Below are 22,803 nucleotides of genomic sequence, written 5' to 3'. Positions count from 1 at the left end.
TAAGGATGAGCGGCAGCCATGAATCATTATTTGAATACAAGTAAATTATACAGTTATCTGTGTTCTTCTAAGTCACCATTTGCTTAATAGATACATTGCTGTACTGTTGCTGGATCGTTGGTATTCTGAAGATGCTGGGTTGTAAACCTGTGACAAGGTCAGAGTGGTGTAGCTTTTTCTACCTTGCACTGAGAAAGTCTGGCAGACCAAGGATGGCTGTCGTCCATCTAATTCTGCTTTGTTTTGCATATGTTTAAAAATAAATGCAGGCCCTTCTGGATAACTGTTTTGAACTGTCAGAGCTAATGTAGAGGTGAAATAGCAGAGCTGATGTAAGAGTGAATAATAAAGGATAAAATCCAGCCTTTGTATAAGTTTATGTAGAACAGCAGAATTATTATTTGCTTACATCAACTGAATTTGGCATAAACGTAGGCAGGTGGGAGAGAATGTTTTCATCTCTGTTCATCCAAAACAGTTGTCTCTGCTTTCAGGGTTTATTTGAAGTAGTTGAATGGCTCCTTTGCAGCAGGGAAGCTGTTTGCATCGTGCTGTCACTGACATCCCTTTCTTGCTCTCTCTGTCTCACAGAAGTGATGCTCATGTGAGATGCAAAGAAGCTGTACATTGCATAGAACTTATGCCTCGATTGACTGGGTGGATTTTTTCTGGTGTTTTTATGTTGAAGAACAAGGTGGAAAACAAAGGTGCAATTGCTCTGAAAGTAGTGGAGTTAACTGTCGGGGTACAATTTTAATTCAGAAAGCTCGAGACCTGTGTGATCCTTTCTTATTAGTACAAGCTTTTCCTGCTTATCAGCCTCCTGATCAACAGAGAGCTAAAGATAAGGATCTTATATATTTTTTTTTTAATAGAGCACAGTAAGAGTTTGATGAACAGACACTTTAATAATAAAACTCTTCAGTCTCATTGAAACTGTAGATTGCTAGCTATTACATGACACTGAACAGTTTTCCTTTCACTATTATCACACAGTGACTTAAATGTGATGAGGCGTTAGAAAAGATGGAATTATTTTAATTTTACTTTTTCACTGGGTTCTGAAGCCATTGTGTTTTATTTTGAGGTAAATTATGCTATTTATCTTGTCTGCATAAATACCTTTATGAATAATGCAAGAAGCTGAGATGCTAAAAGTAAAAATTACAGACCTGTCCTTAAAGGACAGGATTAACATCCTGCAAGAGCTTATTTAAAACCAACTGGTGCCTTTATTCTACACTAGAAAGATGTGCCATTATAGTGGAGTGTTGCCAGATCCAGTAACAATTCTGTACTATCGACAATCAAATAACTGAGTGGGGTAAAAGCAGGCAATGGAACGGTCTGCACAGGATTTCCTTTAACATAACTGCTATAAGAATGAAAAAACTGCAAAAATAGTTCTACAGGGGTGAGAGCAGCGATGCCTTATGTTGAATTATGGCTAGAAACAAAAAGTATTACATTTAATGCAAAGATAGTGCAGATATTTAGGTGAAGACTGCAGAGGCAAATTAAGTTGATGGGAAATTTTTGGTTCCCGAGGAAATATGAAATTGGCTGTTTCTCACAAGCAGTCTGGTTTAGGCTATGTAGCTATTAAGACAAATATACAGAAAGCCCATGCAAATTTGTGAGTCGGTGACTGTGTTTTCACCGACTTCTCTGAGCATTGCTCAGCCGAAAAACGTCCAGCCCTTGTTTCCTTGGGCCCAAGTCATTGCAGAATTCCTGAGCCAGTGTTTCTGTGCTCCTTTGAAGAATGATTTTAATTCTTGTATTGTTTCAACTCTCAGGTCCGAGGTATACGCTTCATTTCAGCTTAACATAACTTTATGAAGAATGTTTATATAGTGTATTCTGGTAAGCGTATGCGCACACAAAACATACACAGAAATAGTGCCTGTATACCTCAGATTCTATAGCAAAACCCCAAACCAGGCTTGGATAGAAAGCTATTCATTCTGAGGCAAGTATGCAAAGAAAGTGTTAGGATCTAAAGAAGATGGAAAGGCTAAGATTAAGAGAAGTGAATTGATTCTAATTCCCTGAACTGGTCATTATCTACAGCAACATCTTCCTATACAGAAAAAAATCCTCAAACAAGTGTTTTCAAAAGCCATAGTACGTCCAAATGGAAATGATCTATTAAATGAACTAAGTAACGTCACATTATATGACACACCATTTTATAAAGCTGCTATTTGAGGTTCCCTCTTGGTATTACAAGCATCTTAAATCATTCTGAATTTCTAAACCAAATCCATAATATTTTCCTATACCTGTGGAGTTATGTTTATACATCTGCTACAAGTAATGCACAAGACCACAGGAGAAGCTTACAGACCTAATCATAATATTTTCTTCCCTTTTTCTCATTATGTACGTCATTTTAAGCATGGGAATAAGAAACAGCAATGTACTAGACAAATGGAGGAGTTGCTAATGGTTTTCCCTGTTTATACACCCCCTCTTCATGCATTTTGTATTACATGGTGCTGCTAATGACCTGTTGCCAAAGAAATACTGACGTGCTGCAGCCGCAGAGGAAGGGATGCTTCTCCATTCCCCCTCCCTGCACCTGGGCTCAGTTTAACCTGAGGAGCAGGCTGGGCTGAGTTTAACCCAGAAAGAAGAGATGTGGGGCATATGCTGCAAGCTGGAGGTGGCTCTAGGAGAGGAGACGTAGTAGGAGGGAGCAGAGCTTGATTGATAGGTAGATAGAGAGATAGAGAGATAGAGAGATAGATAGATAGGGCAGTGCTGGTGGAACTCCACTGGTTTAAGGAGATCGAGGATGTAAAGCAAGAATCTACACAACTAAAAGTGAGTCATATTTTCCCAGCTCTGCTGGTGTAAGAAATCAGTTTGTGTCTCCCTAAACATCAGTGGACAAAAGCTGGAGACAGGTATGGTACTGCCACAATGAAGTCATCTAGTCTTGAAATAGTTCTAGGTCTTGTTTTACTTTTCTGATGTAATTTATAGACTCATACACACACTCTTCTTCTTCCATTAAGTAAACTGCTGCTTAGTTTTAGTATCCTGGCACACAGGCTTTCCGAAAAGTAATCTGCCAATCAATCCTATACCATGAGCCTAAATCAAATGCACTTTCAAAAGGGCTCAAGTTTAGAAATGAACTTTAGGAAAACTCCATTGATTTTTTAAATTAAAAATGTAAAATGGAATGGATAGAGGTCCGGAGCAGGACTGACCCGAGGAAGCAATCTTTAAACAGGAACGTTCTCTGATTCGACGCTGGGAAAGAGAAGAAAGCAAGAAGGATTCATTTGCAGTTGACCCGCGATAGCAAAGTCGTTCACTTTCCAAACGGGATTAAACTTGTTCCATCAGCCATGACATGTGAAAAGATCATGGTTATAAATTCCATTTGCTGTAATGAATTGGAAGTGTCGGAGTTTGCAAGCAGCACTCCTCCTTGATGGACAGCTAGATCTGCGCAGTGTTTTAACACTAAAATTAGCTTCTGCAAAATAAAAAGTACAGAAAAGGTGGCAGCAGTGACAGATTTTAAAGCATTAAAAAAAAATGACACTATTGTTAGATGGAAGCTGAATAAAGCTAGAAATAAATAGTAATTATAGCCCTGTTATGTAGATAATTTTCTTCATTATTTAGTGAGGGTGAACAAAAACCTGGAAAAAGGCATTTGTTTAGGTTTCAAAGCTGTATTTCAACAAGAATAAGTATTACTACTTAAACGAGGAAAAATCGAACTTTCCTATGGTATTGCTTCTAAGTTTTAAGAAAATTGAACTGTATTGAAGGATACTTCATTCAAATCAATTTCAATGTACATCAGTGTGACTTCGCTGCAGTCCATGAAACCATGTATTCTGTAAATTGAGGCAAAAGCTGCACTTTGTGGTTACTTAATAACCTTAACTCAGTCTTGCATCACGTTCATGAGACATTTGTACTTTGCTTGCAGAACTAAAGGCAGTTTCAGAACCTATTTCCCCCCAAAATTGTGTGTTTGGTGTACACAATATTATGCATCTTTTAAATGTGCTGATTGCCAAGTAAAAAAAAAATCTCAGTGGGTGAAAACAGTTAATATTTGTGGATAATTTGAGATTTATTTTAATTGATAAGGTACCCACTTGAAAACTGTCCAAGATTTATAAAAAAAATTAGCTTGAGCGAAACAGAGGAATGCAAATATAATAGCTTCTTAAATTACTGCAAGGTTAACATATAATTAATTTGCTAATTTTAATTATAACCCTACAAAATGTGCAGAAAAGTGCTCAAAGGGGAGAAGCAGCCAGGTGCCAGCCGCGATTAACCAAGATTGCTGGCAATTATAAGGTCTCTATTAACCATATTCCAGAAATTGTACAAAATCCCTTTCTAAAACCAGCACATTTATCGAAACTCCACGGGGTGTTCATCTTGCTATACGTTTCCATTGCTACAGACTTGCTGTCATTTGCTTTCACTCTTTTCCAGCTACATGTCTGATTGCAGCTGAAACATGGATTGCTTTCCCTGTTTGTCACACGCTGTTATACATATATGAGGTGTTTCTTTTGATTATATAAACGAAGGAGATTAACTATTGTTTGCAAAGTGCTCTGAGCACCTAAAGTGCCCGGTAGCTGCAAATATCACAGCTGGGACAGGCAGTTTGTAAAGCAGGATTATTTCAGGAACCTGCCAAAACTGGAGAACCTGCCCTACGATGCTTTATATGCACAGATAAATTAAGTTCTGAGTTAAAAACAAAGGACAACAAAAAAATCTGCATGTTTGCATTTTTAAACAAATCACGGTATAAACAAATGGCTGGTGTGTGGCAAATTCCATGATGTGTAATTGTTCTTTTTTATTGTTATGTGAGTCATGTTTTAAATGTCTGTTGTTGGGAACCATGATAAACCTTAATCTATCTATTAAAGGAAGATTAAAAATTTAAAAAAAAAGCACCTAACAACAACAAAAAACAAACCTAAAGCATTGGTGTCAAAGGAAATTAATTTCCTGGCTGGCTTGTGTTTTTCTCTGAGGCAGATATTGATGAGTGTGCAGAGGGGATCATTGAGTGTCACAACCATTCACGCTGTGTTAACCTCCCAGGGTGGTACCACTGTGAGTGCAGAAGCGGTTTCCATGACAATGGAAGCTATTCTCTTTCCGGGGAGTCCTGTGTTGGTAAGCAATGATCACCATAGCGCTTTTTTTTGTTCCCTCCTCCTCCTGCATGGTGTTATAAAGTGACAACTGAGCCGCTGTCCTGAGCAGTGACTGTGTTGACGGCTAAAATGAGAACGCAAGCGAGCGTGGCTGTGTTTGTCAGCATCCCCGGCCGCGCGGTGTGGGTGCTGCTTCAAGATGCGTCACGTCTTTGAGTGGTTATTACAGGAGGGAGGCACTTGGAGATCCAAAGTGTGACTTAGTGCCCTTTGCCATTTATCATAATAAGTTGCTGTAAAACCTGAAGTCAAGTAGGCTTTCCGGGGAGCGTAATAGGCCACAAGAGGGGAAGAATTGATTTTCCATTTTCAAATTTCAGCAGAGTGATATGGGAAAACATTTGGGCTATATCTGTGTTGCTTTGATTTGTTTGTTTTTCCATTGTTTGGCATCTCCATCATTTTATTTTTAGAATTATGCAAATAGCATCAAGCTCTTTACGCACCATGTTTGCAGAACAAGACCCTAAGAGCATGAACGGAGAGGAGTTTTTAGAAGATGTGGGTATTTTATCAGATGAGTTCAAAGCTGTTTAGAAAGGATCTCATTTTTAGCTTCTATAGAGATACAGATCAGCTTCTCATAGTAACACATACAGATCAGTTCTCATAGTTTTATGTCCTTTCTTTGAAATTTCAGTTAATTCATCTCTACCCAGTTCTATGAATTTTCTGTAGAAGCTTTTCTGCTGCTTCCATGAAAGACCCTTTTTTTTAAATAAACACTGTAAATTTTGCTTATCATGTCCATAAGTGTGAAGAGCTCTTACTAAAAGAGTTAAACTATACAACTACAGTTAAAATAAAAATTTGTACTGAAAATACATACATTTATTTGTAACTTGTAGCAAAAATTCCCCACTTTTATGAAGTTTGGCTATCAGAAGTCCTTGGGATAAGATAGCATCGTGATTTTAAAATGCAGTGATAATTATTTTCAAACCCAATATTTTGTTGATTGTCCAGCTATGTTAGCTTCTTACACGTTGTCCTAAGGTGGTTTGGAGCTCAGTAAAATCACAGATTCCCAAATGTTAAGAGTTTTCCTCTGGTTTATTTAAATACTGTAAAAGGAGTGATGGGACAGAGCAACGTTGAAAATATTTGCTTTATGAGAAATCAAAGCAACACGACATAATCTTCGAAAAACCCTGATTGCAACTGGGGGCAAGCGGCATTTGCAGCACTCCGGATCCCCCATACCTTGTCAGGCTGAGCTTATCTTGCTGGTTTAGGACTAGGAACATCTGAGGCTCAGGGTGGTCTACAGAAAAGACCACCACATAAACAAGACTTGTTTTCAGCAGCTGGTTCAGTTGCTGAAAAAGTCACCATTGCTCATATTGCTATTAAAGGGAAGGGCACTTGGCCACCTCACAGCAAAAAGAAGCCCAAAATACTCTGTATTCTGTGGAGACTGAAGTTTTAGTGCAAACAAACTGCCTTCGTTTCGACCTGTGCTGGAAGCTGGTGAGGTGAGGGGCTCCTCTTGCCATGCACAACTTGTAAACAGAATGTGAAATTAGCAGGGTTATTTTAACGAGATATCTCTCCCAACCATCTGCTGCAGCGAGGAAGAGAGTAAACCAGTTTATTATATTCCCTTGTACTGGTTAACCAATTAAAAATTAATCAGAAGATTCTGCTAAACCTGTATTGACAAATTTCAAACCGTGGTGTTTATTTTAAAGTGCAACTTGGAATTGGTTAAAATGACAGATAACACTGTACACATTCCAGCTAAGACTCGGTTTCTTGAACACTGACTTCCATCACGTTGAAGTGCTTGTTTGCATGGTGGAGTATTTAGAGTCAGGGCCAGAGTCATTCACTCTGTTTCAGATAAAGGAGGGTGCATCTGCTTAGCAACAGCATTTTGTCCTGGAATATTTTACAGCCTGCATACTGCGAAATCCTGGGGCGTAACTCAGGTGGATTTGGGCCATTGCCTCTCAGTATGTTTTGAAATGTTTCTTCTTTATCCATGAAGGACAAAACTCAGAGAACAATAAATAGGATAAGAACATAAATCTAAAAAATTAACCTTCCCCCTCAAAATAATAATATTTGAAAATCAGAAGGCAGTGGGAGGGAAGACTCGGCTCTGACAGGTTGCACAAAGCTAGGGCAGCTGGTGGCTTTGCTGGATGCGGTTGTGTAGCTGTTGGTTGACCCCTCTTCCCCCATTTGCATGTAGGTGGTTCTGGAGCTGAGTCATTGCTTGCAGAGTCTCTGCAGTGTTGCGGAACGTTTTGAAAAAATAACATCTATTTGAGAAGCGCCGTGATACCTCAGCGCTTCTAAAAGCTTTATTCTCCTTGGCTAGGAGAAAACAGTGGAGTTTGTCACCTGGCAAGGGACAAATGTGTAAATCAATGGATGTGGCGGGGAAGGTCATAGTATTGCACTGGAGCTTGGGTAATAAGGATGTATGACTTAGCCAGGCCACTTCAAGCTTGGGAAAATTCTTTTATTGCTTAAAATATCAAGCAAAGGCAGCTTTGTAAAGGTAATATATTTCCATGGGCATGCTTTTATCAAAGATGTCAGCTTCATAAGGTGATGGTGAGCAGGCTCAAATTAAGAAAATGTAATTTAATTTCCAGCGGTAGTGTTTTTATGAGGCACTGGCCTTTCACAATATGTTATTAAGAATACTGCTTGCAGACAAAAGGCAATTGCTATACTAAGTTGCTAGCAAAGTTTGCTTGGCAATTAAAACTTCTAGGCTATAGTTGCTATGTTGTGTTTTACCTTTTTTTTTAATAAAAGCTTTGCTACACTTTAAGGTAAACAAACAAAACCACTTTATAGAGAACTATGAGTTGTCATATGATACATACCCCAGTATTAACCACCATCTACTGATACCATATTGAAGCAACTGGTATATATTGTTTTTTCCCTGCTTTTTCCCCACCTTTTGCCAAATACTTCTTCTCAGAAGGTAACTATTGACTAAATTCTCACCACTGAATTTTCAGTGGTAACATTTAAGATTACCAGAGCAAAAAAGAAGGGGAAAACTCACAAAGAAATGCTGGATTTTAGGAAGTTAATAATGTCCCACAAAGTTTATTCCACCTACAGCAGAAAAATAAAAGCAGATGAAATTATACTTTTAAATCTCCATCTCTAAGTGAGATATTTCTGCTCTGGAGAGAGCTGTTCAGACCCTGCCATGCAGGATTCCTCATTCTGGTTTTTTTCCATGATGTTTCGTGTTTTTGAGTCTTCTACATTGCGACTTGCAAACACAGAAGGAAGAACAACCAAGGCAGCAGTCCCTGTCAGTTGTTGATTTATTATTATTATTATTATTATTATTATTATTATTATTATTATTATTATTATTATTATTATTACTATTATTATTTTTTAAGAATCGTGCACATTTTGTAGCAAAGCTTAACACAGATCTTCCTCCAAGCAGAACTCCATGGGATTCACCACAGCTTTTATCCTGAAGGGTCGCATAGCTAAACCTCACTGCTGCATTAGTGGGGAGGTAAAGGCTGGAAAAAAGGTCAGAGTAGCAGCTTGAGAGAGAAAACTCCCCGTGTGTCAAGTGCCCACAGCCAGTGGGTGCAACAATGCTCCAGGGTGAGGGGGAAATTTGGTTTAAAATCACTTCCTGAAGCTTTCATACAGTCCATAGTGTGCCGCAGTGTTGGCTGGTACCTGGATTAGAAAGACATAGAAACTGAGGTTTGTTCTTTGTTACTTTTGGCCCCTTTCTTTGACACACTAAGAGCCAGATTCACCCTTTGAAAATCTTCTTATATGCCTGAGAGTCGCTTTTCTATCTTTCCTTTGTGAAGTGCGACATAGAGTATCCAACGCCAACTCTAGAACCTGCTGGTTTACAGCTTGCTTCTGCTCAGAGGGTTTCTTAAAGCTCACGATACCAGAGTCAGTGTCTGTGGATTTTATCCTGCAAAATAGAAATTATCTTGCTTACTTTGTATTTAGTAATTTCTGATTCTTGTATTCTGAAAGAAAGTTGCATTACATGCCTTCAAAGTAATTGTGTTTAGTCATTTCTATTTTTCTAGAAAGCATTAGTAAATCCTGTTTTCAGAAACTAATTTACTATGCGATGTTCTTTAATAGCCCATTATGTCTCTGTAGAATAAAAGTACTATCATAAAATATTTTCTAACTAAAAATGAATCTGTTTAGTGTTTTGGTTTTTCTTCAAAGATGAGTCCCAGTCACTTTGATTTAGAAAGAAGGCAAATACATTAAGTAGCAAGTTGCCTGTGAAAAATGATATGTCAAAACAGTGTTTAGTTAACTTGTACATACATTGGTTTGGGAGCCCAGCATACATTTTTCACGTTTACGTTATACTGTAATGGTTTAATGTACCATAACAGTTAAAATTAGCACATTAGTAGGATTCTTTCTTCTGCTACAGCTTATCATGATATTACAGAGCAGCACTCTGCATGACTTGCTTGCACACATTTATTAAGGTGCTATAGAAATGTCATACCCTTAAAACCTGAATAGCCTTGAAAAGAAGAAATGAAGTAGCTGGGGATTGGTTTAAAATTTCAGTGAAGCCAAGTTAATGAACTTGTGTTGATATGTACAGTCATGCTTGTCTTCTACCCCATTCAAATACTGTGGCCATGGGACCTCTCATGATATCTGAGGCAAATTACTTCTCCTTACAGCTAAAAAGGATGGAAAAGGAAATTGCATCTCGGGGGATTATTCTGTTCCATTTTGATTCTGATTTTTTGTCTGCCCACATTACCAAGCTATATTTATATATTCTGAGAGTATATTGGAAAATGAGCACGTCTTGGGTGGTTGGTTTTCTTTCTTTTCCCATCCACAAAGTGTGACTCAGTTGCATTGTGGCTAAAATTCATATAATCAGGTACTTGTTGCTGTACATTTGCTTAAAGCAGCAGAGATTAGGAGTGTTTGAAGAGTGAAGATCGGTTTTACCATAGTCCTGTGCAATATTTGAGGCGATATGGCTTGGAAACAGTCACTTTGCTGTCAGCTGTAGGCTGTTGATAGAAAATAGCACAAGGTTAGCATTACCAGCAAGATTCTGATTATGGTTATTTCTACTGTATTCTTATTTTTCCTTGAAAAGGAACTGTGTGGAATGGGGCAAGTAAAGCTCTGCCACTTTTATTTGGATTAATTAGGAGTCTGCCACACATTATCTCAATATAATTAATAAGATTGCAAAGTCCTATTTCAGGGCTGAAAATGAGTTTGCATAGGCTGACAGGATACATGAACTAATCCCCCCAAAAATCAAGACAGAGATCTTGTTCTTGTGTCATATGCATGGAAAGACTATGGAGCCTCCTTGCTATTTCATATATGTACTTGTCCATTGTTCTTCAAGGCTTCTTGGTTTATAAATGAATATTTAATCTTCTTCCTAACTAGTGTTGTTATAGTGGAGTTTTGCCTTGGCCATCATTAAACATTCCAGTTTTGGGCCCCCATCTTCTGAGAGCAGTTGTGGAAAAGGCAATGAAAACTGATGAGAGTGTGGGGGATTTGAGACGAGCAAGGATTTGAATAATATAAAAATAATCTATATGCAAGGGTCTTATAATAGAATTTTCATATTCATTAAAAGATTGTTTTGGACATGTTCAGAATTTTAAACTAGGCTAATATTTCAACACCTAAGTAGACACATTAATTCCAGTTCTTAAGAGAAATTTCACACTAAATATGAATATTTTCTTCAGTGTTTTGCATAGCTATCTACATGCTGATCTCGTATCAATATGAACAAGTTCATTTGATATCCATCAAACTGAAATACTTTCTCAAGCTAATTGGGGACTGACAATAAGGGAGTTTTTGTCAGGGGATTCTTTTCTTCCCCCTCTCCATCTAGTTTGAGGCTGGAAGAGTGAGAGGGACAGAAACTTGTTAGGTTTAGAACTTCTTTTCCTCAAGTGACTGGGAACATCGGCTGTTTGTTCCGACTTTTAGAAATGCAATCAGCGACAAGAACAAACTGCCAAAGGGATGTTCTCGGAAAATTAGCTCTATTAAAAGTTCAGCTGGCACTAAGTGCAGTATCCCAGCCTTTTGTATTTGATTAATGACTAAAACTTTAAAATAATAAATGCCATAACATAATAAGAAACCATCATTTGCATAAAGAACGCAAAAAAAAGAGAGCAAACTGAGTAGCAATTAGGAATTTATGTTCACGCTATGTTACTCAGCTCTGCTTGATTGGTTTCTTTGTCAGGAACGTCCCATTTACCAGTTTGGGCTGCTCTTAATGGGAGCATCCTTTTTACGTGTGCTAAATGGAGAACAGCAGTAGCAGTTCGTAAATAGGGTGTTCTTCCCTTTTGGATATGGATAACAGATTAAGTTGGCTTTGTGCAGTGTGAACAGGTCTGTGCTACTGAGAATATGAATAATGTTAGTTTCTAGTAATTGCTAACATCTGGCTTTCCATAAATCTGTTAAATTACATGGAAACAGAATTAGATTTCTGTGTCATAAGTAAAGCAATTACATGGAACTCTGTAGGCAATATGGCTTTATATTCATCTGTGAAATCCTTTTAGTTTTGAACTGTGAGAGCAACCCTTCTAATTTGCACCATGATCCTGCTACATCCCGTATATATATGCATATATATATATATATGTATGTTATTCAAGGAGCCCTTAATATGATAAGGAAGAGACTATTGATAAATACAAGTCATAGTCTGTTGAAAGGAAAATGGGATATGTTAAAGAATATTTAAAGTAGCTGTTTGGGTATAATTCATTTCATAGCAGCCCATTCATAGTTGCTCCTAATGGTTTTTACCTCCTGTGATACTCTGGCCCTTGTTAAACAATACACTACAAGTTTTAATTTCTCTTAGTTCAGCACCTTTTAGTGGCCCTTTCAAGTACTCAGGACTGTTAAGCTACACATTAGAGCAATAATGTTATTTCTTGGCAATTGAGACTGTCAGGGCAGCAAAATAGACCATTTTTCAGGAAGCCCGAGCGATGAGCAATTGAATCGAGCTCTCAGGCCCCTGGGAACGTGTCTGAGAAAGGACTGGCCCACAGCTCAGCCTGGGATGAAGCTTCTGCACTGGAATTGCCTCCAGCTCCCCTTCGGGTCTATGGGCACAAAGAGCTGGGCTGTTGCTCCTCTGGCTCCGTTGTGCCAGCTGATTTCACATTTCCACTTGTTTCCAGACTATTTATCCATTGACATTAGGAATTTTACTAACCAGCTCAAAGGGAATTTAGGGATTTGATTGCTATTGAGTTTCCTTCCGCAGATTGAGAGAATTTTTAACATCTTTTAAAGTTCTGGTTTTCTGAGAAGGTGACTTGTTGAACTCATGGCAGCCATCCAAAACGTAGGGCAACTGGCTATCACATCCACCTAAATCAGAACTTTAAGTAATTTTCTTTGTAAATTCTATTGAATTTTTAAATGTGGTGTTTCAGAAAGGAATTAAAAGTACTCTTGAGTAATATTGAAGAGTTATAAACTTCACACTAGCAATTAATTTTAAATGGTGAGGATTCTTCCTTGTAGTTTCTGAATTAATATAATAGTGTTCTTGAATATTTGTGATAGAAACCATCGCATGCTTCTAAAGGATTTTCTTCTCCACTCTTCCTCCCACTGTTGCTTTGGTTTTGTCATTCATGTTGGAACAAGACAGACCTACCAATTTACTGGTATTTTCTCTGGACAATCCCTCAATATGTTGTTGAAGAACAGCCCAAAGTTATTTTCTGAAAGAAACACTTGTTTTTCATAATGTGCTTGAAAATCTCATGACTTTTGCTGCACGAAACCCTAGATAAATTCATATTGCATCATTACATTTTATCGCCCAAAAGCAATTTTAATGGGATACTGTATTTCCCTTTTCTCTAGTGTATAACAGTTTTCTTTCATTACTTATTTCTTTGTGTCATTGCTAAATCATACTTTTTCTCTGTAACTTCATTCTCCATAATTTCATTCTCTGATTTCTTTCTTTCTTTTCTGTTTTTTTTCATTCACTTGTACCTTCCAGCAATGGGAAAAGTATAAAATTGACCATTTTTCTTATGGGAAATGTTGATTATGCCAGGAACTTAGGAAGTATAGTGCCCTTCTATTTTGGTGTAAACATCCAGCACAGGGAATGGTTTAGCTGACAGAAAGTCACTCTGCTTATTTACTAGTTTCCAGTCACTGCAAAATCATATACAAAACCAAAACAAACACTGAAAAAATACATATATAAATATGTATACATATATATATAAATTAGTGTTTAATGTCTAGCAAGTAAACATGGAAGATATCAGAAAGAAGGCACCCTCTTCTACCAGCAAGGCAGATGGGCGGTAATTATTTAATACAGAAATAAAATTTCACCTGTGATAAAAAAAATAGATGTGCAAAGCATTATAAATCTGCTGTTTTGCAGATATCGATGAGTGTGCCTTAAAGACCCACACCTGTTGGAACGATTCCGCCTGCGTGAACCTGGCAGGAGGGTTCGATTGCCTCTGTCCATCCGGCCCATCTTGCACTGGAGACTGTCCCCATGAAGGCGGCTTCAAGCGGAACGGGCAGGTGTGGACCCTGAGGGAGGACAGATGCTCCGTTTGCTCTTGCAAGGTGAGGTCCAGCTGGGCTGGGTTTCAGGAGTCTCTTAATGCCCAATGTTTCCATGGTGTTGGCAGAAATACAAGCCCAGGGCACTGAGGCAAAAGGTAAGTTCTGCTGTGGGCACTGAAGCTGTGATGGGGAAATCTTCTGGGAATGTTGAAAACTGTTTTCAATTTCTGTTTGACTCGAATACACGTCTCTCAGGACAAGCACTGCAGTCAACCATCTTTCTTTTGGTGGTGTTTCCCTTGACTTGGAATGCAGGTGAATTAACGGGGTGAGAAGGGCCTGAGTGTGAGTCCAAGTTTAGAGGACCTGGCAGAAGGTGCTTAATTCCTCAAATGAAGAAGGGTGAAGAGCAGCTTTGTCCTCCTCATCCCAGCTCGGCTGTGGTGACAGCTCTCCCAGTTGAGCAATGCAACTCTCTCTGCACCTTGGAGAAGCCACGTGTAGTATAAGTAGATCTACTTTATAGTTAACTCTTAAATCAGCGTTTTGTTTGTTTTATGGGTTGTTTCCCTCCCTGCCCACCTTGGAAATCAGGAGTTATTTTCTGAGTGTTGTAACTAATCTAAAAGAACATTTACCTCTCCTTTCTTCATTTTCATTAATTAGAAGATGAGTGCTGTTGTTGAACTTGGAAGAATTTTAGGAATGCACCAACCTGAGAAATGGTTGATATTTATGGCCGCTTTGACTTGAGGCATTGATAGCAGTGGTGAGGCTGCCCTTAGGCACAGCTCAGCACTATTGGCCCTTGCGTTAAGTCCAGGAAAAATGAGATTTTGTCCACTGTGAAAAACTGAACATACAGCATGAGAAGTGGCCTTTCAGTCCCCACGTCTTAATGCTGCTGAGCCAGGGAAGCATTAAAGGGTTTGGGAGGCACAAGGGGGAAGAGTTGTTTTGAAGTTGCAAGCAGCTGAAAGCCTCATAATTTCTGTATTGCAATAATATAGGAGAAAGGAAAATGAAGATTTTTAGAGTGAATAGAACCTGCAAAGTACGCTGCTGTTTGGGGCTCAAAAGGGAATATGTTCTTGTTACTTGCTATATTTTTTACTTCAAGTAGCCTCAAGCTCCCTAAAACTCCTCCCTTCAGAAGCTGAAGTGTGCAACTCTGCTGAATATATATCAAGCTTTTATTGTAATCTTGGGGAACTGGCTGCCTTATGAAAGGATTTCCAGTCAATAGAATAAACAGTTTAATATATGTGAAGACATCTGGTCTGCCTTTGCAGAATTACGACTATTAGTATTCCCATTTTAGATTGCTTGTGATTTGCTTTATTTGCCATTTCTCATTGGACTTATTTCTTATGTTGGATGTTCTTATTAATATATGAAAATATACAAAATGATTAACTAGTATGTAGATATTTGAAACTAGGCCTGACACTGTTTGTTGCTATGACTCTTCCTTTATATCTTCCTCACTTTGCAGGTTTTTTTCCCATGTGAATTAACAACACATTCCATTTCACTCCAGTTGCTGCCTTGTTTCAAGAGCCAAATTCTTGTCAGGGAAAACAGGGAGACCTACTTCTCCATGATATCCCAGACAGGATGTAAAGTCTTCACTCGGTGTTTGTTGAAATATGGTATTGAAACCTATTTTGCTGCAGCCACATGGGGAGCCGGCCCCGCGCGACCTTTTGCGGCCGCCTCGCTTTTCAGTGAGGAAAAGGGCAGAGTGTAACTAAATCATTCTGTGTAGTCCTTACTCAAACCTTGAAACGATCCTACTCACCAATCAGCATTTTGGATTCAAAACAATGTGTTTTCTTTTGGCTTTTCTTTCGTTACGGTTATTTTAGGAAAGGTCAGATGGATGTATTTTGTGCAGTGGCTGAAACACATAGGTCCCGTCTTGAATATGTTTTAACTTAAAATCTGGTGTAAGAGAAATGAAATACCTTAACTTTTGAAACTTGTTCTTTGTGGAGTATGATACTATGGAGTATAAGAAATTATATTACTTCATTTACATAATGAAACAAAATGTCATTATGGAAGCACAGGGGATTATTTCAGTGTTTCATCAGACCCAGTCTCTTCAAACCATCCTCGTTCGTCTGAGTAAATATAAAGTTTCTGAAAACAAATTCTCAAAACTATAAATTAATACAGTACCTTAAGTATATTTGATGTGTCTTCTACAGGAATCTTCCTGAACCACTGTGGATTTAATACACAAACCTGGTAAAAATTTGATGGGGAGCTGGGAGCTGTTTCTCTCTGCCATGCGAAAACTAAGCCTGGCTGTATAGTCTGGGTATATTTGGGCTTTTGAGTCTGTTTTCTGATTTTAAAGACAACCCTCCAGTCCCTATCCGAAAAAAGCCTGGGGATAAGCACAGCACAGGCAATAGGGGTGTGTTCCTGATGGTGAGAGCGGTTGGGTGGTTTGGTTTCTGCAGGGTCTGATTTCTGTCCAAATTGGCCTTGGGGCTTGTGGAAACTTGAGTCGCCCTTTACAGCAATTCCATGCGCGTCAGGTTTTTCGTTGGTCAGAACTTTGTGTTCTTACCGCTGATTTTTAGGAAGCTTGTAGAACTGATTCAGTGAGGAAGGCGGGGATGGAGAGGTGCTACTAATATGCTGTATGTGATTACCCACTGAAAGGAAATAAGTTGCTTTCTGTATATTTCCCAATTTTCTCTATATTTCTCAATTCTACTACAGAACTGCAAAGATGCAAGTGAGATGTAGCTTAAGAGGCTTTGTGTCACTGCAGCGAATGGATAAAAATGTATTTTGAAAGGCATGGAACTAATGAGGCTGTAGATAAAACACAGTTGCTAAAGAATAGAGTATCAGTGTATTACGGTTACCAAAAGGTCTCAGGCAAAATCATCAGGCTTTGTCAACGTTCTGGAATATGGAGAGTAAGGGCAACGTAAAAGGTTAGCTGCTCCCCAGAGGCGAGAGCACGGGAGCTCAGAAGCACAGAACTACCAGCACTGTCACCAGCTGAAAGGAGAATTTTAAAACTGATCTTGAAAGCTCGAAATCTGAATTGGAATGAGGCAGACAGGTTATTGATAGCTGTTATTAATCAGCTCTCCATTATGGAAAGGAGACAGACTGACATTGTGGAGGATGTTGGGTTGCCCGGACACCCTGGCACAACCTGGAGCTGCTCAGCCTGGCAGAGCTATGCAGAGCTGCTGTTGATGTCTGTTCTGCAGCCCAGGGTGGAGGATGGTTATGGGAAACACACGTGAGAATGGAGATTTAGTTGTAATTCACCATCAGGCTAGAGATGGAGAAGAAGTTTTTTACACTGAGGTGGTAAACACTGGCCCAGGTTGCCCAGAGAGGTGGTGGATGAACCATCCCTGGAGACATCCCAGGCCAGGCTGGACGGGGCTCTGAGCAACCTGAGCTGGTGAAGATGTCCCTGCTCATGGCAGGGGTGGCACTGGAGGAGTTTGAAGGTCCCATCCAACCCAGTCTTCCTTATCTTATGATTACTCAAACTGCTGAGTGAGGAAATAAAGCTTGTCTATTCCTTCTCCCACAGCTGAAGCAGAAAACTAGCCATGAGCAGAGAATCCTTAGTTATCTCAATTTGATACAAAACTGAACGAATACTGTAGGACAGTCTAGTCTCATGCCCTGTGTTTGGCAAAAGCAGTTCAGACCTATGCTAACCTAGCATATGTTCTACGCTTCCGTAATTCCGTGTTCTCTTCAGCTTTCCTTGTTAAACATAACAAATAAATGTAATTATTCTTACAATGGAAATTGATAGTCTAATCAATTCCAAAGTATGATGAGACGCATCAGTGACACTGACTGACGTGGGTATTGCGATTCCCTGATGCTGATTTTGTATGTGTTGCCTTGTGGCCAAGCCTGGCTTTGCCAAACACCGATTCCTGCATCAAAATACAAACAAAACAACCTCCCGTACTACATGCTGTGGTGATAGCTGTTTTGTCTGCCTGCAGAAAAGACATCCTGGCCTGCTGTCACTCTTTAGTAATCCATTTTTAAAAGGATCCAGAGGAAATCCTGTGCTTTGATAAGTCGCCCGTTATTTGGCGGCAATGAAAAAACTTTTCCCTCCTACATCATGTACAAGTTTATAGACTCAGAACAAAAGTTATGATAAGAATATGGAAAAACTGCAATGAAATGAGTGGAGTTGCTTTAGGAATTGTATGGTTGTGATCTAAAGCAGAATATGGCTTCATTCCTCCCACAGCTCTACCTTCAAACTGGCTGCAGGAGGCGCTTTGCTTGAGTAAAGACGAGTCCAATAACACACTGAATGCAAAAGTGAATGTCTCCTCACTGTTAACTGTAATTTGAGTTCTCTCTGGCATATCTGTATGTTGGCTCACCTACAGTAAGAGATATAATTTCAAACACGATCATCTGTCCAATTTTCATAACTGGAATTAGAATCAATTTGTTTTGCTGTGATGCAAAGAGAATATATTATTTTCCCTTCACATGCAGAAACAATTCTTTGTTTATCTCAAACAGTTCTGTTTAATGGTCTTTAACAAAATGAGCCATCCAATATTGTAAGCAAATATTTAGCAAAATCATATTTTGGAGAACCTGTGGAACACTCTTTAATACATGAACTGAATTATAACGGATGATGATAGGTCCATTTAGCTTTAAGCTGCTGTGCTGTAGGTCCAGATGTGGAACAGAACCAGTGGTGAATTCAGGGTGAAGAATGATTAATACTATTGTGATTTTGCTATATTGCAGTCAGATGAAGTTAAAGACACTACCTTCTGAAGTTTGATTTATTTATTCGAATTCTGCACAGTGATACAGTCAGTTAAAATAGTGCTAAATAAATATTGCATGTATCAGAGTGGCAACTGCTTGAAGAGTTTGTTGATGTAGCCAATAAGATATGAAAGACGTACCTTTTGATATTAGCCAATAAGATATGAAAGATGTACCTTTTGATATTTTTATATATATATATATGTATGTATATATATATATATACATAACCTGTGACCTTATCCGGGCTGCTGTCTGGCAGTTTGTGGTTGACATCAGGGCAATGTGTCCTGCAGGACGGGCGGATTTTCTGCCGGAGGACGGCCTGCGACTGCGAGAACCCCAGCGCCGACCTCTTCTGCTGCCCCGAGTGCGACACCCGTGTCACCAGCCAGTGCCTCGACCAGACTGGGCACAAGCTCTACCGCAGCGGGGACAACTGGACCTACAGCTGCCAGCAGTGCCGCTGCCTGGTACGGGGAAAGCGTTTCGGAAAGGAGAATAAAATAATAAGGATTATGATTTTTAGCAAAGCGTACCTGGAAGCAGACTCTTGGCTCTCTCTTCGCCTGCTTTTCAGACTGGGAATGATGATAAAGCACTTGCAGAGCACCAGGGAACTGAAAGCCACACCATCAGTTTTCCTCTTGCTGCTGAATAAGTGGGTCTAATGAGCAAAATGAAAAGCTTGACAAAAGTGTAGAAGCTTTGACACTGTATTAACTTTAGCATTAGTCTACTTTTGAGAACTTTTATAAGGTCGTTTGATCTTTAAGCGACTTAACAGAATTTTTTTACCTTCCAATAGATTTGGTTGGAGGAGTTTCAGCTTTTAATGTGTCTATTTTACCCAAATGGACAATCAAATTATTATTTTTCCATTCAGCAAATGCTGGAAAAATGGGATGTCAGTGCCACATGGTGAATTAGCAAAAATTAACCAAAAAAAGAAGGGTAAAGAAAATGAAATTACTAGACAAACATGCAAAATAAAGAACATTTATTTTCTCATTAGGCACTGTGGATTATTTTCCTAAAGCTTTAAGTTTTGCACAGATATACTAATTAGTACAGCAATGAACTTCATTAAAATTATCAGTTTTCCATTTATAGCTGTCTGTGTAATGTCATCTTTATATATGATATTAATCAAGAGGTGTCTGAGCATCAGGAAACAAATTACATTCAAAGCTAAGTTACTGTGAAGAGATAATTATCCATAACGTACAGAAGTAAGTATTGTATTTTGTGTTCTCCTAAGATTTGTTTCTTAGTGTTTGCAAAAGAACAGCAAGAAACATTTGCAGCCAGCAGCAGTGGCAAGTGTTAGATGTGACATGTTTTACAACGGATGCTGAGTTTGTGGCTAGCAGTTCTTTGCCTAATTTTATGATTGGGTTAACATACAGTGCTAAAAACCGGTGATGCCCTAAATCAGTTGTGCAGGTGAAGTTCTGTGTAGTGGGTGATGTTACCAGCAGCCAAAGTGCTCACAGAGTAGCATGATACAAGTTACTGGAGCCCTTCGCAGGTTGAGTTTAGACACACACAGAAGTGATCTGATGATCTATTCTCCATGTTTCTGTCTACTAAACTGCTTTTTTTTACAAAGCTAAATAACCAAATAAAATGACTCAGTGGAACATAACTGGTATAGCTCTAACAATTCCTTTAGGAGCTGACAGTAAAATCAATTTTGGCTGTTGCTTGTTAGATCAATGTCCAGTGCTGCTCGAATATACCAACCTACATATGTCTGCGGTGTTAATTCTCTATTTAAACAGTTGCTGTGATTCCGCAGAGATGTTTATGTGACCATGTGTAGAAAGAGTACATGAGTCTGCAAGGCAATGACTGCAAAAATAACAGTTTATGTGAATATTGGAACCTGGGATTTAATGCTGCCTTTAAAAACTGCACAGAACTCAAGTTCCCCTGCTATGATGATGACCGTGTTGTTATTTAGCCAAGAAACAAGCAAATGATAGTTTGCTACGTTTAGGAAACTTTATCTCAGTATTCAAATGTGCATTTATATGATCAACCAAACTGATAGTCGATCCATCATGTTTATTTCGGTTTTGGCAAGATAAAACTTTTCTGTTCAACAGGATACGAAGTTTCGTGGTAGTTAATGAATGGCAACAAATTGAATGAGCTTTGCTTCAATGTTAACAGGAAGGAGAGGTGGATTGTTGGCCTCTTCTGTGCCCGAATCTGAACTGCGAGTACACAGCCATTTCAGATGGGGAGTGCTGTCCCCATTGCGTCACTGACCCCTGTCTGGCTGACAACATCACCTACGACATCAGGAAAACCTGTCTAGATGGTTACGGAATCACAAGACTTAGCGGCGCTGTATGGACAATGGTGGGATCTCCTTGTACAACCTGCAAATGCAAGGTACGCTGGGCAAGGGGATGGCAATGGAAATGTGTGTTGCTGCATAAAATCAGGGTCGCTTTCCGCCCTCGGAAACTCACATTCAGATTTTGGGGAACCAAATGAGACCTAAGGGCAGAAGCCTACAGAAAACCCCCAGCTTTTGTGTTTCACAGGGTGGAAATAAATCCATCCTGTGCTTGTTGAAGATGTTGAGCACAAATATGTAATATTCTAGTGCAACTTTCAGACATTCTGCCGGAGAGCCCTTCAGGCATTCTCAGTATGAATCTAGGCTAATATTTTAATAATTGCCTAATGTGCTGTGTTTTATAGAGCTAGTAAGCAGAGGCAAAAACGCTAATAAAAGTTTCACCAGCGAGTACACAAGCAGAAGCTCATTGCAGCTCAGAGATGAAGGCACTCCCACAACACAAGTGGGAAGGGAACGTCATGGTTTCTGTTCCTTGGTCTCCTCGAGACGTGTTTGATGCGATGGCTTTAATGCAGAAGTGCAGCCTGTCTGCTCCGTGCAGTGATGTCCCCACTGCGCTAATATCAGAATTATGAAGATGTTGTGTTAGATTTTGTAAAATGTTCTTCTGATCACTGTGGGAAACCAAGCTGTTGCTCCAGGGCTTTAAATTATTGACAGTAGCTTTTCTGCTGTTCTTCAGAGTTTTTTCTGTTCTTTGTGTTGGATTTAATAAAAAAAAAAAAGGAAAAAAAAATATCTCATTTAGGGTTTTGGTGGTTGGTGTAGTTTTAAATACACAAGATAGTTTTGTAAATGACTGGTTGCAGCAGACAGATATTTAACAATGGATTAAACTCCAAAGCCGTATGTTTCCCACTCCTCATACATATCTGCCATGAATTAAGAATCTGAACTATCTGCTTATTTCAGACAAACAGAAAGTTTCCCTCCATGCATCACATCAAAACTCACTCCATTAACTTTCTTGCATGGGAGAAAAGACAAAATAATCTCTGTTGCCATTGTTGCTGTGTATTTTATTGTGGGGAGCACTGCGTCTTTCCCACCCAGGTTTCTAGTTCAGGCTGGCTTGGTGTTCTTTGGCAGAGAGCCTCCTCAAAAAGCCACACCCTGGTTTTTGTATGTGGTAGATGTGTCAGAGATGTATCTATTTCTTCGTGCCACTGAGCCCTTTGCTCTTTGTGCCCTGTTGTGCGGAGGCGATTGACACCCGCTTGTCTGTCTGTGCAGAACGGGAACGTCTGCTGCTCGGTGGATCTAGAGTGTCTCACCAACAACTGACGTAGTCAGACTGGACTGTGCCGAGGGAGGAAAACTGATGAAGCGAACACCTGAAATGAAGTTGTTGTGCGTTGGCGTTTTATACAACAGACAATTACCAAAGTCTCCGCATGAGGAAGATGTTTGGGAGTTGCCTTTGGGACCTTTCACTATGCTCATCCTTGCTAGCCGTGTCCGGGTGACTTACAGCACAGCGCATAGAAGTCAATGGTTGTTAAAAGTTTCCAGTGTTGTAAATGACACACTTTTCCTGTCGAGACATTTGCAAACATGTTTAACTTATTTCATGGGTAAACTAATGCTGTATTTTTGTTTTAATTTGTGTATTGACAACATGATAGAATTCAGCTCTTCTTACTTTGAATCTAGATTTTACAAATAAGACAGCCTGTTGTGGTTTTGTCCCATGATATCACATACTTAGTTCCAAGGTCCCTGTCAGATGTATTTATGAAAATATGTATGTATGTACAGTCAAATTACATAGTACTTATATTTCACAGCTGTCCAACATTCTAAAGCATTCAAAGG

The 22,803-nt window shown here is 39.2% G+C and overlaps 1 protein-coding gene across 1 annotated transcript in view; it reads left to right on the top strand.

Annotated features, from left to right (window-relative positions):
• The window catches only part of NELL1 (neural EGFL like 1), a gene marked incomplete at both ends in the record, with an annotated part of 271,483 nt that extends 249,211 nt beyond the window's left edge, over positions 1-22,272 (top strand). Inside the window, 5 exons of the mRNA XM_080346184.1 lie at positions 5,041-5,181; positions 13,669-13,862; positions 18,908-19,084; positions 20,790-21,014; positions 22,222-22,272. Of these exons, the coding sequence (XP_080202310.1) occupies positions 5,041-5,181; positions 13,669-13,862; positions 18,908-19,084; positions 20,790-21,014; positions 22,222-22,272 (788 nt within the window). The remainder of the gene's footprint in view (positions 1-5,040; positions 5,182-13,668; positions 13,863-18,907; positions 19,085-20,789; positions 21,015-22,221) is intronic.
• Between the last annotated feature and the right edge of the window lie 531 nt (positions 22,273-22,803).

Source organism: Nesoenas mayeri, assembly GCF_963082525.1.
Source record: "Nesoenas mayeri genome assembly, chromosome: 5".
NCBI classification, from domain to species: Eukaryota; Metazoa; Chordata; class Aves; order Columbiformes; family Columbidae; genus Nesoenas; species Nesoenas mayeri.
This window is presented reverse-complemented; position numbering and strand designations above follow the sequence as displayed.